At 37.9% G+C, this 17,995-nt stretch overlaps 1 protein-coding gene, 1 non-coding gene and 1 pseudogene across 3 annotated transcripts; 2 read left to right on the top strand and 1 right to left on the bottom strand.

Moving 5' to 3' along the window:
- The first annotated feature begins 12 nt into the window (after positions 1–12).
- On the top strand, positions 13–5,465 carry LOC145050506 (TMV resistance protein N-like; annotated as a pseudogene). Its single transcript, XR_013683418.1, has 6 exons — positions 13–720; positions 1,287–1,429; positions 1,652–2,147; positions 2,234–3,330; positions 3,536–3,826; positions 3,939–5,465. The product of XR_013683418.1 is annotated as a TMV resistance protein N-like (transcript).
- Positions 5,466–15,940: 10,475 nt separating this feature from the next.
- Positions 15,941–16,047, bottom strand: LOC145056193 (small nucleolar RNA R71). Its single transcript, XR_013685724.1, has one exon. It is a non-coding gene; the product is annotated as a small nucleolar RNA R71 (small nucleolar RNA).
- Positions 16,048–16,948: 901 nt separating this feature from the next.
- LOC145050505 (uncharacterized) lies at positions 16,949–17,635 on the top strand. The gene has a single exon (XM_078998744.1). The coding sequence runs from the start codon at positions 16,949–16,951 to the stop codon at positions 17,633–17,635; it is 687 nt and encodes a 228-aa protein (XP_078854870.1).
- Positions 17,636–17,995: the final 360 nt, after the last annotated feature.

The raw sequence follows: 17,995 nt of genomic DNA, 5'->3' as shown, positions 1-17,995 counted from the left end.
GTTCAATGTATCGTGGACTTGACATGGTCTAAAGTCAAAGAAGCTGATTTTTTCGACTGGCGGCTGTGTAAAAAAAAGAAGAAGCTAATTGTCAATGGTTTTTGCCTCCCGAAATCGATATTGTCAGTCGGGTTTCTGTCGACTGTTGTAGAAATCAATCCAGACAACTTCATTAAGGCTACAGTTTTTAATGGAGTCTCCACTCTCTGCATATTCACCAAGCTATCGAAAGATTGATGTGTTCTTGAGTTACTTTGGTCTAGGTAGTCGTAACAACTTTGTAAACGATATTCGCCATGCACTTGGAAGAAAAGGAATCTCCACACGTTTGGATGATATAAGCACAGTCGAAGACCGGTATACATATGTCTCGCAAGGTATCTTTGGATCGGTGGAATAATCATCAATGGCGGTAATTGTCTTCTGCAAAGACTATCTTAGCACCGGAGAGTGCTTGGATGAACTAGTGAACATCATGAAATTGAGCAAGATAACTGAAGGAGGTTTAAATGTTCTCCCAGTGTTCTATGATGTCGACCCCTTGGAGCTTCGCAACCCTGATGAGCCTTTAGGGGAAATACGCAGGAAGAATTGGCATTTTGGGTCAATGTTTCGTCGTGAATATTATTCGGTAGAACAGGAGAAGTTGTGGAGGCAGGCTGTAGTGGAATTGACTAAATTACACGGGTTGAAACTGAAATTGAAGAGCATACCCAATTGGTAACATTCTTACTGATTTGACTTTTGCGTTCTAAGTTGAAAATTATCAAATGCAAAATTGGTGTGAGTTTATAACAAATCTACTTCAAACAGTTTTCTATCTGCAAATGCTTGTTATAATGTGTCTAAAATACTCATCGGATGTATCCTGGGAAGGTTTTAAGTTCATATATTAATTTGGCCTTCAAGTCTCCCAAGTCCCAAATTAAGTTGTTAGATGCAATAATTCTATTAGCTTCCATAACAACAATTTTAATAAAGCATAACCAATATAATCACAAGTTAGTGATTATATTTCTTTTCCTAGGCTTTGACAACACACAATGTTTTCCAAATACCTTCACATTTCCAAGTACACTAGATTAGTATTAAGATGCCACTATTTATAAGGGGCTTTTTTAGGTTTTCTAATGAGGTATTTTATTTTCACTTACAACTTAAGTACATTTCACCAATAAAACATGTGTTTGATAATTTGCCATTACATTAGTGTCAAACTTGTAATTCTTCGGTTTAAATTTATTTGGGGCAATGTTGAGCAAGTGAATATTGATTTCCATATACAGGGATGTACTCGATTTTGTTGAGGAGATTGCTGAAACCGTTATGAGGAATTTAGGTCGCATGAATGCATCCAGTATTGACAAAAATGTTGTAGAACTGGTAAAGCCTCACAAGAAAAATGCAAGATCCTTGAAGGTTAAACCAGGTGATGTTTACATAACTTAATGTAAGCTAGTTTTTTCTTTCTGTGTGCTACAGTGATGTATGTGTAGCATTATTATTCCTAGATGTTTGTGTTTTTAGCAACATTGTGATGATTATATGAAAACCCTTATATTAATAATCAGAGATGCAACCAACTTTCAAGATTTTTAATTCTCAATGTCCTTCCATTTCCATATTGATTAACTTGAATACTTTTGTTCAGAGGTATGCTCTAGCAAGTTCCCAATGGCAACTTCAAAGTTGCAGGATTTTGGGTGGACTTATGATGTATTTGTGAGTTTTAGAGGAGAAGATACCCGTAAGAACTTTGTTGACCATCTCTGTGCTGCTCTTGAAGAGCATCAAATCTATACTTTCAATGATGATGAGAAACTCGATAGAGGAAAGTCAATAGCCCCAGAACTCTTAAAGGCTATTGAAGAATCAGCTATTTCTGTCATTATTTTCTCAAAGAACTATGCTTCTTCCACTTGGTGCTTGGATGAACTTGTGAAGATAATGAGCTGTCATAAGACGAGGGGAAAAATAGTTTTTCCGGTGTTCTATCATGTGGACCCCTCAGATGTACGGAAACAGAAAGGGCATTTTGGGAAAGGTTTAGCCCAACACTACAAAGCTGAGAAAATGCAAGTATGGAGGGAGGTACTTGTAGAAGCAGCTAATTTGTCTGGATGGGACCTGAAGACCATTGCCAATGGGTAATTTCTTGTGCAGATCATGTCTTCATTGTTCCTCTGTGGCTCTGTGTTGAATATCTCTTGATTCTTTTGTATCCATGTTTCAGGCATGAAGCAATATGTATCAAAGATATTGTTAAAAGGATTCAGAGAGAACTGAATCGGGTTTCTGTTACTACTGATGAGAATTTATTTGGGTTAGAACATCGCACAGAAGAGGTTATATCTCTGTTAGATGGAGATCATGGTGTTTGTATGATAGGGATATGGGGCATGGGTGGTGCTGGTAAGACGACTCTAGCCAGAGTCCTTTTTGATGAAATTTCTTATCACTTTGATGGCGTAAGCTTTCTTGAAAATGTTAGAGAAGTTTCACGACAATATGGTCTGCAAAATCTGCAAAAGTTGTTGCTTGGGGATGTTGTAAAGGAAGAAAACATGAGAGTACGTAGTGTTGTTGATGGTAAACACATATTATCGAAAAGGTTAAGACATAAAAAGGTTCTTCTTGTTCTTGATGATGTGGATTCTCTGAGTCAACTAGAAGCTTTAACTGGATCACTCAACTGGTTTGGTGAAGGAAGTAGGATTGTAATCACAACACGAGATGAGCATGTTCTAGTTGCACACGGGATAAAGGAAAAGAACATCTATAAGATCAGTTTGCTAAATGACAATGAAGCAATTCAACTGTTCAAATGTTATGCTTTCAAGACAAGTATTCCCTCAAAAGAGTATGAAGAGGCTTCACAACAGGGGGTAACACTATGCTACTGGGCTTCCTTTGACTCTTAAAGTCTTGGGTTCCTTCTTATGTGGTAGAAGTTTGGCTGAGTGGACAAGTACGTTAAATAAACTTAAAAGTATTCCAGAAAAGGAAACTATGGAAGTATTGAAAATGAGCTATGATGGTCTAGATAATGAATACAAGGAAGCGTTCCTCCATATTGCATGTTTCTTCAGAGGATGGGAGAAAGATACCGTGTTCTGGATACTTGAAAGTTGTGAATTCTACCCGCATATTGTCGCTAGAGTTCTTGAGCAAAAGTCCCTCATAATCATCTCAAATGAGCGTTTGTTGATGCATGATCTTATACAAGAAATGGGAAAAGATATTGTTCGTAGGATGCAACCCAATGAGCTTGGCAGACGTAGTAGATTGTGGGACCCTCATGAAATTGTGGATGTTTTGAAGGAAAATACGGTAGAGGAATTCTCCTTTAGGTCCCATTTGTTACATAGTACACTACCTGACAAAACTGAACAGGTTGTACTGTGTTTGTGTTTGACTTGACTGACGCCCATTTTACAAGGACGTACTGATGTCAATGGGACAAAAAATTAAATTTTTGTGTCTGGTGTAGTACTTTCTGGCACTTGGTTTTTATGTTGTTATCTTTGGTTTGCAGGGTAAAAAAGAGATCAAAGCCATTGTAGTGGGCAATGTACATGTGGTAGATTCAATGAACATGTCAGAAGCATTCAGAAATATGCGAAACCTTAGACTGCTGTATTTTCATGCAATGACCGAGGAAATGAGTCCTTGTGCTCCTGCATATCTTCCTAATGAGTTAAGGTGGCTTACATGGAATTATTTCAATCAAGATTCTTTGCCAAAAACTTTCAATGCAAATAAACTCGTTGGACTCGAAATGCCTCACAGTAATATTGTACAACTGTGGACCAGTTGGGATGTAAAGGTACAGATACTCTGCTATACTTTGTTTTGGATAATTATACATATCATATTACTCTTATTGTCCCACAATAACATATATATGGACTTTTTCTATTTCCATTTGATTGCGGCAGGTTCTTCATAACTTGAAGCTTCTTGATTTAAGTTACTCGAAGTTAAAACCCCAGATTTTAACCAGATTCCAAACCTCGAGAGGCTTAATATTGGTTTTTGTCTGAGTTTATTGGAGGTTCATACTTCTATTGGGGTTTTACAGAGGCTAACTTACTTGAGTTTGTCTGGTTGTTTAAATCTCAAGCACTTGCCAGAATCACTAGGAAATTTGGTTGGCTTAGCTGAGCTTAATGTTTCTCACTGTTTGATTGAAGAACTGCCCGAGACGATTGGTAATCTCTACAATCTTGTGTACTTAAACCTCACTTACTGCCAAAAGTTAAAGAGTCTACCAAGCACCATTTCTAGATTAAATCGTCTGGAAACCCTTGATCTCCACCATTGCATAAGTCTTGAGAAATTTCCTGACAACTTGGACAGCTTAGAAAGTCTAGAGAACCTGCTTGCATCTAGCACTAGTGTTATCCATCTTCCTGATGCCATTACTAGGCTGAAACGTCTGAAAACTCTTGATCTTCATCATTGCTTCAGTATTAAAACACCTCTGAATCTGAGTGCAGTTTGCAATGATACTGGAGTTGGACAGAATCTCATTTACTTAAACCTCTCTTCCTGCATACAGCTGAAAGAGTTCCCAGAGTCTCTAGGGTACTTGGAGAACTTGTTAAATCTTGACTTGTCTCATAATATGATAAAACAACTACCCTCCTCAATTGGAAATCTAACCAAGCTTGTTTGTCTGAGTCTCACTTATTGCCATTATCTGAAGAGACTTCCAGCCACCATCAGTCGATTGAAAGATCTGAAAACTATTCAACTCGATGGCTGTGTTAGTCTTGACGGTTTGCCTGAGAACCTCGATCAAGTGGAATCTTTGGAGGACCTTATTGTATCAAGTACCAGCATTAGATATCTTCCAAACAATATTAGTAGATGCAAATCACTAAAATCTTTGAATGTTCATGATTGGAAGAGTCTCACATACTTGCCTCCAGCAATAGGTGATATAGAATCACTAGAGGTGCTTCGTGCTTCTGGATCTGGTATTATGTTTATCCCAGACAGCATTTGCAGCTCAAAGTCCCTCAAAATTCTTGATCTCCATGATTGTTCAAATCTCCAAGAACTTCCTACTTACCTCGGTAATATTGAAAGCTTGGAGGAGATTTATATATCAGGTACACATGTTGCGGAATTACCTCCCTCCATTGATGGATTTGAAGTGCCTTAGTGATGGATGATCAAGATATTGAGAAATCCAAACAACATATGATGGTTAGTATTACGACCCAAGGATAATTAAATCTAAAAGATTTAATTTATCATTATCTTTAGTATGACAACCGTAAATCCCTCATCAAATATGTACCAAATTTAGATCCTAAATTAGCTCCTAGACAATTGTATATCACGGCTATATAAGCCTCCTCTGTATATTGTTTTGTATATGAAAAATACATACAGTTAGTTGTTCTCAGGAACCCTAATACCTTATATGGTATCAGAGCTTCAATTGCTCTAAAGCCGATCCTATCTTCTACTTCTTCTTCTTTCCCAACTATTTCAATGGGTTCAAAAACAATACAAGTTACTGCTGCAACACACTTCCCAATTAAGCTGAACGCCAACAACTTCCCAGTCTGGCGTCGTCAAGTTGAATCTGCCCTAATTGAGCTTGAACTTGACCAGTTTATCACTGGCAATCAAAATCCTCCAAAGCGATTTCTTGAAGAAAAAGATGGTCCTAAACCAAACCCATAATACATCTCCTGGTACCGCCAGGATCAAACAATCATCAGTGCTATTCTTGGCTGTTGTTCTGATTCCATCCAACCCCTAATTTCATCATCTCCTACCTCCCGGGAAGCATGGGAACGACTCAATGCTAGTTTTGCTAGTGCCTCCGGATCTCGTGTCATCTCTCTCAAGTCTAAGCTTGTCAAAAACCCAGAAGGCACTCGTCAATCGCTGAATACGTTCAGGATATGCGCGCCATTGCTGATGACTTGGCACTCGGCCAAAGCCCTATCACAGAAGAAGACCTATTGGTGCATATTTTGTCACAACTTGGTGATGAATATGGAACCATTGTAGCTGCTATCAAAGTGCGTGAAACACCACTCTCCTACTCTGAATTGTTTGACAAACTAAGTGACTTTGAGCGAGCCCTTAAGGTACACACTGCCTCCTCTGGCCCGGTGATAACCACTGTCGATTACACTTCACGACAATCAAACAGATCCCAACGTGGCCCCAACAATTGTTTTTCCAATCAGCAAAGCAGCCCAACCAAACGTAACCAATGGTCTTCCCTAGGATCTGGAGGTAGTCGCCCAAACAAAAACAACCTTTTTTGTCAATTCTGTAACTTCCCAGGTCACATGACTCGTGATTGTCGAAAGCTATCTCGATTGCTAAGAGAAAACAATATCACTATCAACAACTCGTAGCCACCTAATCCTAATCCTAATCCTGTCGCTAATGTAACTATGTCCGGGTCACCTGCTATCTCATCACTCTGGCTATTTGATAGTGGTGCCTCTAACCATGTCACAGCCTCACAGGTGATCGCTCTACTCTCCAAAATATCTCGGACTATGGTGGACCCGACGAAGTTGTTCTTGGTAATGGTAACAGTCTACAAATTTCACATGTTGGTTCTAAATGCATTAACATACCACTTAAAACTTTAAAATTACCCAATGTGTTATGTGTTCCCCAACTAGACAAGAATCTCATTTTTGTGGCCAAACTATGCAAATCTAACCGGGGTTCTGTTGAATTTTTTCCTTCTTATTTTGTTGTGAAGGATCTTCGCACGGGGGCGCGTCTCATGCGGGGGGAGAACCATGAAGATGTCTATCATGCCACACTACCATCCAATCTACAACTCAACCTCACCATCAAAGCTTCACCACTCCACTGGCATCATACCTTCGGTCACCCTTCTACAAGAGTTCTCAAGGGAATCCTTTCAAAATTAGGCCTTAGCTCTAAACTTTCTAATATGCATTGTTTATCCTGTTCAATTAATAAAAGTCATAAATGGCTCCAACTCATTTATCGTTACAAAACCATTATAGTTGATATACTCTAATGTGTAGGGACCTATCCAAAACTCCATTGACCGTTTCACCTATTATGTCATTTTCATGGACTATTTCTCCAAATATGTGTGGTTCTATCCAATGAAAAAGAAATCTAATGTAGCCATCATATTTCCTCAGTTCAGACTCTTGGTTGAGAAGTTTTTCCAAACACCCATTGTAGCAATCTTTACTGATAATGGTGGCGAATACATAGGCCTCTCACCCTTCTTAAAAACACATGGCATTTCTCACTACACCACTCCTCCTCATACACCTGAGCAGAATGGTATAGCTGAACGATGGCACAGACACATAGTTGAAACGAGTTTAGCTCTTCTTCGTTATGCTAAACTTCCCTTAAACTTTTGGTCTCATGCCTTTGAAATGGCAGTATACCTAATCAATAGGATTCCACACGTATTCTCAATAACCACACTCCTTATGAACAATTATTTGGTCTATCTCCAAACTACAAAAAAACTTAAACCTTTTGGCTGTTTGTGTTATCCATGGCTGAGTCCTTATACCACCTCCAAACTCCAACATAGATCCATTCCTTGCCTCTTCCTTGGATATTCTACCTCAAAATCAGCCTACAAGTGTTATGATCCTACTACCCAACGATTATATCACTCACGCCACACTATCTCATGGAAATCGGCACATTAGAACTTACTCACAGAACTTGGAAATCGGCACGTCAAAAGTCATTTCTAGAACTTACTCACACCACGTTATTTCATGGAAATTGTATCACTCACTCACACCATTTCTAGGATCTAACATTATTTCATGGAAATCGGCACGTCAAAAGTCGGTTTCTCGTTCCTCCACTGAGGCGGAATACAAAGCCTTAGCAAATGCAGCAGTTGAGGTTTCTTGGGTTCAGAACTTACTCACAGAACTTGGTGTATAGCAATCCTCTCCTCCTACACTCTTTTGTGATAATATAGGAGCCACCTATCTATGTGCTAACCCGGTTTATCATTCACGCATGAAACATATAGCTTTGGACTATCATTTCGTATGTGAGAAAGTTGTTGTTGGCTCTTTAAAAGTTCTACATATCAACTCTAATGATCAGCTGGCAGATGCTCTCACCAAACCCCTCAGTCGGAGCCTGTTTGTTCGTCTACGTTCCAAGATTGGAGTCTTTGATGGATCCTCCATCTTGCGGGGGCGTATTACGAACCAAGGATAATTAAATATAAAAGATTTAATTTATCATTATCTTTAGTATGACAATTGTAAATCCCTCATCAAATATGTTTTTAGATCCTAAATTAGCTCTTAGACAATTATATATCATGGCTATATAAGCCTCCTCTGTATATTGTTTTGTATATGAAAAATACATACAGTTAGTTGTTTACAGGAACCCTAATACCTTATAGTTTGTTCAAGACAAGAGGTGAAGCAACGGTGAACATTGCAAATGGATCTTGTTTCGTTATTTCAGTCTCATGTTAGGGATTTCAAATAATATCTTTTAGCTTCTCTTGTTTACACAGTGTTCTGGGCCTTTTCCCTTTTGTTTCAATGTTTTATTTGATGTGTTATGTTTTTTTTCTCTTTCCCATCTGTTTGAAGGAATTTGAGAATGATACTACATGTGGAGGAGTTAAACAAACGACGGATGTTAAAATCCTAAGCAAGCTAATGGCTGTTTCTATTCCTGAAAAAAAAAATCATATTCATGATCCTCAAGTTTAATGTAATAAAGATTGTGGAATTAAGAAAAGAATCCCAAGTGCAGCAGAAAAAACATCTGTGAATACAAGAATTTGCTCAGGATGTGGAGAAAGAGTTCCTCACAATTTACGTACATGCCCAATAAGGATTATAGCTGATCAATTGACTAAAGACATTTAGTTTTTGTTTTCATTCAACTGTGAATAGAATATTACTTGTTATTATGTGATTGTCTAATATTCTATTCATTTCCCATTCTTTAATTTCATATGTTTTTGTTTTCATATCTGATTTCCTAATATTCTATTCATTTATGAATATATAACTTTCAACCATAATAAAATAGTTAATTCATACATGAATAATTATATGTAGATAATTACATATTTTATATGCTCATTATCTTTGCGGAGAATGTTATGTGTTAGATAAAATATTATGAGATGATATTTAATTAGTTTAATGATATAAGTAGTATACACTTTTAAATATGTATTGGGTAGTAATAGGTGATGGTAGATAGGAGATGATAGGTAAGTGATGACAGATAGGTAATGATAAATATACGATGATAAATAGGAGGTGACTAGGAGATTCCCTGACCTTGACTTGCGATGTTGTGATGTAATCATCTACCAAAGTATAGATGACGACCACAAACTAATCTAAACAGTCTAGTGGAAACACCAGCAGACTCATAACTATGTATTCATGCGATGATACTCTAAACCCTTTGTTGACACGTATTGGGGGAAAATCCTTGAAACAATATTGTCTATGTGATGTAGGAGATGATCCTTAGGAAATGTCCTTAAGGAAGAATAAATAAAGAAAACAGGGATGGGTAATCGAGTTAATTATTTGACATGAAATGTGTGAATAAACAAATTAACTATATTATTGTGGGTTGAAAACACTATGTTTCTCACCAGGTTTCCCAACCTAACCCACTTAGTTTATTTGTATCTCATGTATCAATGTGAAGATACATTACACCGAGAGATTAAATGAGATTTAGATCATTATTGTAAATTAGTGTAAGGTCTGTTTATGCTTAGGTTTTGTATCAGTTATGACATCTCAAGTTTTGAAAAAATATCAATATCGAACGTTTCTTTGGGAATGTTTAATGTTAATATTATCTTACGTTGAAATAATATTTTTGGGACCAATTCCGCAACAAAAGAAATACTCCGTTTTAAAATAAACATAGATAAAAAATTTAGAATGACTATAAATTTGGGAATGTCACAGTTGGTATTACCAGAACATTAGTTTAAGCGAACTAGGAATTTGTAGGATTTTTAGACTTAAACTTAGAATGTTAAATGATGATCGTGAGAAGTGTGTCTATTACATTTTAGACTTAAACTTAGAATGTTTAGTGATGATCGTGAGAAGTGTGTCTATTACATTTTAGATAGTACACCTGAAGTGACACAATCACTAGCTCACTTTAGGATAAGATGCCTAATTTACTTTTGTGTGATAAATGGTTTGAATTATAACATGCCTTAGGTTGCCTATTTAAAATGCTATTATCTGATTAGATCTACGGTCTGTTACCAACTTAGAATTAGGAAATTTTATGTGTTCAGATTTCTAAATGCTTAATTATGGTATTAGAACTGACATATAAAATTTCGGAGTGATAAGGGCGATTACGCATCTAAACCTTCCCTATCTATATTCTCATCTTGGTATACTAAATGCCACTTTGATGTTTAAAATGACATGGTGAGGACAAGAAGCAGAACAATAGAAACCAACAGCCTCAGCGAGTGATGGGTCGTGCACCGGTCATCACACCTGCACCCGAACCCATCAAAATGATGATGATACAAGTAATGCTAGATCATTAAATGGAAGAGACAAGGTGTCTACTATGGGGAAATGGAAGAGAACCTACTGCACCCGTTGTGCAACGTGAGTTAGAGGAGGAACAGTCGAAGGAAGGGAATTACAACCGGACTGTGAGTCAAGATGAACCTTGAGTGGTAAAGAGAAACGATCTGGATAGAGGGATTGCCAAGGATTTATGTAAGTATAAGGAATTCTTGGGTGCCAAGCCACCAAGTCTATCTGGAAGACCAAAGCCAGTAGAGATTATGGACTAGATCTCCGAGATGGAGATGGTATTTGAGAGCTGCAACTGCAACAACAAGCAGAAAATTGTCTTTGCAGTCAGACAACTAAATACCAAGGATTTAAGTTGGTGGAAGTTGTTAGCTGATACAATATCATAGGGAGAAGCTATGAAGATGTCGTGGTAAGCATTCTAGGAGCAGCTGAAGATGTGGTATTGCTCGGAAGTGGATCTAATAGACATGAACAACGAGTTTCTGAACTTGAGAAAAAGGAAGATGAGTCTTGATGAGAATGTCATGGCATTTAACGATAAAATGAATCTATTCCCCTGCTTGGTAGCTATCAAACTCTCCACGATAGAGAGGTTTGCTAACGGGTTGCCGACAGACTTTAGTCTAATGGTGAAAATGGCAACTACTTTAAAGACAGCCGTCAGAGCAGCGAAGAATGTGGAGACCCAATTTTGGGAGAAGGGTCTGGAGAGAACGGAGATAGGAGAGAAGAGCAAGTTTGAGGGATATTTAAGATTCGATAAGAAGCAAAGATTCACAAATTCTAACCTAGATGACAAGAAGTTTGGGGGTAGTAGTGAAGCCAAGTGGTGTGAGAAGTGCAAGAAGAAGCACTTTGAAAGATGCGATGAAGAAGTGACTTGTTATAAGTGTGGGATGACCAGTCACAATTCCATAGATTGTACATTCAATAACAAGAAGTGTTAAGAATGTGGAGATGGTGGGCATATTTCGAAGAACTGCCCAAAGAAAAATTAAGTAGCAAGGAAAAATGTGTCGCTGAAGTTGAAGGTAAGGGCATATCATATGATCCTCGACGAAACAACAATAGGTCGAGAATAGAGAGCGGATCATCCAGAGTTTAGGATATGCAGAAGGAAAGGAGTAGTATTAGAGATAAATCTTGTAACCGTTTTCGGAGATAATCCAATTTCCTAAATTATGTTATGTGCTTTCTATACGATATCCTTTTATGATAACTTAGTGGACTGTGAGACAATACTTGGGATGAGTATGAGTGGGTGTGAAAGGTAGTAAAGGCCTATACTACCGAAAGCACAGGAATCACACTTGGATCAAGGAAATCACAAGGTTACTAAGTCTATAATAGTTGAGCTATTTTGTTCATTTCCATCATTACCTTTGTCTCAGTAATGACTACAAAGATAATTAAATATTATTCCAACCTGAGTGGTTATATCAAATCGAATCCAAAAAATCTATGAAGTAAGCTCAACGTCGCGTCCAACTTTGGTTAAAAGATCAAAGAAAAAGATAATCGAAGCGATCAGTAGAAGTATCACGATCACGGCTAGAATTAAGCATCCTGTAGCTAGAAGTGATACATGCTAGAATGTGATAATTTCACATTAGAACATGAAGGAAGGTATCTTTCATGCTAGAGTCGGACTCAAAGAGACCTAATTCTAACCGTTGCATCATACGATGAAAGGTCATTAGAACATAACCCATCGGTATGTTACGGTAGTCGAAGTAAGGACCTTAATTTAGGTTAACTCTTTTCTGGAAAGTGCAGGATCCTCCAATGGAGATCAAATATAGAAGGAAGAGTGGGTGAAGCACCGTCGGCGGTCAAGAAGTCTACGAGTTAGGAACTTAATAGAAATGACATAAGAGTTACGGTTACCACCTATGATGGAAAGGAAACGTGTTGAGTCATTATACAAGCCTAGTTTTGTTGATGATTATGGGACATAATCATCCTAAGGAGGAGAAAATTGTAACACCCGCAGATTCGGGCTAGTCAGTTAAATAGAATAAGCTATAAAATTGACATTTTTATAGAAGATTATTTAGGATAAATAATCTAAACCAAGCTAAAGCTTATGTGACAATGATTTTGTACATATAAAGAACGTTGAAATCCGAATTCGTATGAAGAAGTTATGCTTCTTTCAAGTTCACAATTTAACCGACACGACTCTATGTATCGTAAAAAGTGAATTGGTGAATCGGGAAGAGCTTCGCCTTACACCTTTCTCGAAAGACCTAGATGTACATAATGTTATGTCTTAGTCTAGTTTCATACTGTGTAGAACTACTATCTTCAAGAGTTTATATTCCTTAACAATTCCAAAGTCTATTTCAAGATCAAACAAGTAAGGATGAGCCAGGCAGGACAGTCGAGAGGTAGGATCATTTCGACATATAGTCTTTCTGAAATCCAACAACCATGCTGATGTGACCATTCTAGACACCTCTCCATATTAGATCAGTCAATATAACAACTTGGAATCATTGATAAATCTTAATTATAAGATCCTAGTAATGACTTACAACTATAATTATAAATTACACAGGGGCAAAGTAAGTGTAGTTCACTTATAGAGTACAATAGACGATAATCGGGATCACCAGTTGCAAAGATAAAGTCTATAAGGGTGATGCTGGCCATTGCTGCATTTCATGATTATGAAGTATGGCAGATGGATGTCAAAACCGCTTTCCTTAATGGGAAGTTGGCTGAGGATGTTTACATGGCTCAGCCAGAGGGTTTTGTCAATGAGAAGCATCTCAATAGAGTGTGTAAGCTTGAGAAGTCCATTTATGGACTTAAGCAAGCATCTTGCAGATGGAATCTTTGTTTCGATGAGAAAGTCAAAGAGTTTGGTTTTCTACAAAGCGAAGATGAACCATGTGTATATGTCAAAGCTAGTAGGAGTATAGTAAGCTTCCTCGTATTGTATGTCGAAGACATACTACTCATTGGATACGACATCCCGACACTGCAGGAAGTAAAGTCCTGGCTCGGGAAGTGCTTCGCTATGAAGGACCTCGGAGAGGCTGCCTATATTCTAGGAATAAGGATAGTGAGAAACAGAAGTAAGAGACTAATAGGACATAGTCAGAACACTTACTTGGACAAGGTATTAAAACGTTTTAGTATGGAGAATGCAAAGAAGGGAGAGTTACCAATCCAAAGTAATGCCAAGTTGAGTAAGACTCAAAGTCCGAGTACCGAAGTCGAGATAGCAGAAATGAGCCGAGTACCATATGCTTCCGCAGTTGGCTCGATTATGTATGCGATGACTTGTACTCACCCTGATGTGGCCTTCGCTTTGAGCATTGTCAGCAGAGCTACGATTGCTAATAGGTTTGTATTTACATTTGTAGTTACCAGACTTATCCAAGTGGGAGACTGTTGGATTAGTGTCTAAGCCTGTAACTATATTTGGTAAGTATTTGACCTGGTTGTGCATGGTCCTTTTGGGTTGCCTTCACCAAAGCAACATGATAGGATGATTTATGAATAAAGAGGTTGTTATGATTTATTAATATGTTATATGAATAATATATTAAAAGAGAAATCATATAGTTTAATTAATATTAGACAATAATTAATTAGGAATTAATTATGTGGCTAAAAGAGATTAAATAAATAACAGGGACTGGAACTGTCAATTGAGTGATAGTTAATTTGGGTTGAGAATCCTTATGGAATTAAGGGGTGGACTAAATTAGAGTGGGAGCCCATCTAATTTTCATCCAAGGCCTTTATTCTGAAAGGTTTTGTGGACTGCTTAAGGCCTAAGCTATCCAATTAGGGTTTTGACTGAAACCCTAGCAGCATAAGTATAAATAGACCCCTTAGGCTTCAGAAATCGGCTAACCCTAGTCCTAAGAGTGCAAGAGATGAATTTTATAGCCTCCAACCTCTCTCCAAGATCATCCTCTTGCTTTTGGTATTTGTAAGCCATTAAAGGAGTGGCATTTGTGACTCTAAGCTCCAAGGACAAGAAGATTCAAGCTTTGAAGAAAAGGTAATCATCTAGATCTGTTTTGTTATGTTAATTTTGAATTATACACACTAGATTTAGGGTTTTCAACTCTTGGATGAATGCATGTACAATTAGAGAAACCTAGATCCAAGCATTAGGGTTTTCATGAGCACATAGGATGTTCTTTTGGCTCAAACCCATCATAGTGAACATGAACCTAATCACATTAGAAATCAGTAGCTATTGATATATTAATCTATTTCACTTGCCATGAAATCAACCATAGGAATAAGTTAATCAAATTTGAACAAAAGTCTCTTTTATCATTGAATCTAGTTATCTTTTATTCTCTTTAGTTGTTAATTGTCTTTGTTTAAGTGTTATTTTCTTACTTAAGTTTCTCGTCTTGCAAAACTAGAGAAAACCCTCTTTTATTACCTGTTTTTATTTAGGTAATTCTAGTAGTTATTTTAATTGTTACCGTTCCCTGTGTTCGATACCCTACTTGCTTGAACTATATTGCTAATCGATAGGTACACTACGTTTTGTGTGTTTATTTTGTGTTTAAATTAGTAGGATTAAAACTAGTATAGTTCACACATATCAAGTTTTTTGGCGCCATTGCCAGGGAACGGTTGTAATAGTTATTTTAATTGGTAGTATTATCGATCATTTGTGTGAAATTTATTTCATACAAAGTTACTTGTTTTTCTGTTTTAGATTTTCATTTTCAGTTTTATGTTTTTGCGTTGAGCTCGTCGAGTCCATTACTGAACTCGACGAGTTGGTCGCGCTTTCAGTTTCGTTTTGTTCGTTTTGTGCGTGATTTTCTATTTTATTTCAGGAAGTTTTGACCCGAGGCTCCAGCTCTACACTAGTGCCACCTGTTGAAGACCCGGAATCGATTATTCGCAAAAAGAAGGACAAGGCAATCGGAGAATCAAGCGGTTTTGACAAGAAGATAGATGATCTCGAGCCGAACACACCTGAATTTGAAGATGAAAGTGAACCCCAACCAGAACAAGAGATGGGTGATATCGCAGACATACCCATGGACGAATACAAAAGAAGGATGTGTGACGATATAGGGTCAAGACTCGTGCAACCCACGATTCCAACAATTGCGAACTTTGAGCTAAAAGGTCACATACTCGCCAAACTAAAGGACATCCCATTCTACGGGAAAGGTCACGAAGACGCATACAAGCATATCGACAAGGTCAATGACATAGACGACTACTTCAATATCCTCAATGTGCCTTGCGAGACTGTTTTACTTCTTATGCTACCGGTGAAATCACTCCCTCTAGGATCCATCACAAGATGGGCTAAGATGCGCGAAGAGTTCATTGATCAATTTTTCCCTCCCTCAAAAATAGCAAAGTTGAAAAAAGCCATTGCAAACTTCGAACAACAAGGTGGCGAGTCACTCTATGAGGCGTGGGAAAGATATAAAGGCTTGTTGAGGAACTGCCCCCATAATGAGCTAAACATTCAGCAAGAAGTCTCCATTTTTTATGATGGAGTCAATGTGACAACAAGATAGCTCCTTGACTCTCAAGGACCACTCACGAAGAAGGCACCCGCGGTTATAAAGAAACTAATTGAAGAATTCTCTAAGCATTCTAGAGAATATCATAACCCAAGGAATGATTCAACTCGAGGAGTGTTGAACTAAGTTTCTGATAACATGGCAGCAGTGAAGGCTAAATTGGAAAGCATGGACCACAAAGATGGATCAGTCCATCCACGCCATCCGCCTAGGATGTGACAATTGTAGCGGGCCCCATCTTATTAAAGATTTTGACCTTGATGAGAATGGGAACCAGAAAGTACAAGTATGTTATTCAAGTGGCGATAGATATGATGAGGATTAGTGAAACGAAAACCGAAAAAGGAGTGGCTACAATACGATAAGTACAAGAAGGCAAAGGACGAGAAATATAGGCAAAATACGAGAGGTTTCTATCAAAAGGAGGGGTCGGTGCAAGAGAAGAAAATGGACTTTGAAGACATGCTCAAACGATTTGCAGCTACATCCGAGAAAAGACACAACGAAACCGACGCGGCGACACGAGAACAACAGGAAATAATGAAAGAACAACAAGCATTAATGAGAAATCAGCAAGCCTCTATTCTTAACATTGAGAAACAACTAGGGCAGCTTGCAAAACAAATCAATAAGCGGACACCGGGCAGATTTCCTAGAGACACCGAGAAAAATCCGAGAGGTGCACATATAAATATTGTGACGACTAGGAGCGGAAAAATAGTCACTCCTCTAACCCTGATCCCGAATGAAGATCCTAAAGAGGTGCATGAGGAAGAGAAAGAAAACTCAAAATCGCAAGAAGTCGACGCAACTCGATGAATTCCAGAAAAGAACTCGATGAGTTCTCCATCTGAACAGAAAAATAAACCTCCAATTAAGCCGTATCAACCTCCATTGCCATTCCCAATCCGAGCTAGACATGATAAGCAGAATGAAGAATATCAAAAGTTCCCAGAGCACATCAAAGCCTTTCAACTTAACATTCCTTTCATCGAGGCGGTTGCACAAATGCCTAAGTATGTCAAGTTCTTGAAGGAGCTTGTCACAAATAGGAAGAAGATGGAGGAGGTATCCAAGGTGGTTCTTAATGAAAATTGTTTAGCTCTAATGTTGAACAAATTGCCAAAGAAGATGGGTGACCCGGGTAGTTTGACTTTGCCATGCCAATTCGGGAATTTAGCTACTAGTTATACATTGGCTTATTCGGGAGCGAGTGTGAACCTTATGCCATATTCATTCTTTAAGAAGTTGAACCTTTTGGAGCCGAGACCGATTCAAATGACAATTCATCTAGTAAACAAGACAGTGTCATTTCCAAGGGGGATATGTGAGCACCTATTGGTGAAAGTTGATAAGTTCGTATTTCCCGCAGATTTCATAGTGCTAGATATGGAAGAAGACCATCAAGTGCCGATCATTTTTGGAAAACCTTTCCTAAACACCGCAAGCGCCATAGTAGACATAAGAGAATCCAAACTTACCCTTTGGGTAGGAGAAGATTTAGTTACTTTTGGAGTTGATTGAGCCATGAAACATTATAAGTTTAGTGAAGACACGACCTTCTCAGTGGATATTTTGGAAGAATTAATGGAAGAATGGAAAGAAGACAAGTCAAGCGAATCCACTGTTGCCTTTGAAGATGACTTTGATGCTGAAAGAGACCTAAAGGAGATAGAAAAATTACTCGAAGAAAGTGAATACGAAGAATTAATAAGAAGTTCTGAAAAGTAAACTCGACAAGTTGAAGAGATAAACTCGACGAGTTTGGGTGAAAAGTCGCGATCAGACGGGAAAACTGGGCACAACTCGATGAGTTTAGTTTCTAGACTCAACGTGTTTAGTGTTCAAAACTCGAATTTAAAGTTGAAAACTTTGCCAGAACAC

The sequence above is a fragment of the Lactuca serriola genome, chromosome 5, assembly GCF_051521515.1.
Source record: "Lactuca serriola cultivar US96UC23 chromosome 5, Lser_US96UC23_V15, whole genome shotgun sequence".
Classification (NCBI taxonomy): Eukaryota; Viridiplantae; Streptophyta; class Magnoliopsida; order Asterales; family Asteraceae; genus Lactuca; species Lactuca serriola.
Note: the sequence above shows the minus strand (reverse complement) of the source record. Positions and strands in the feature narration are given on the sequence as shown.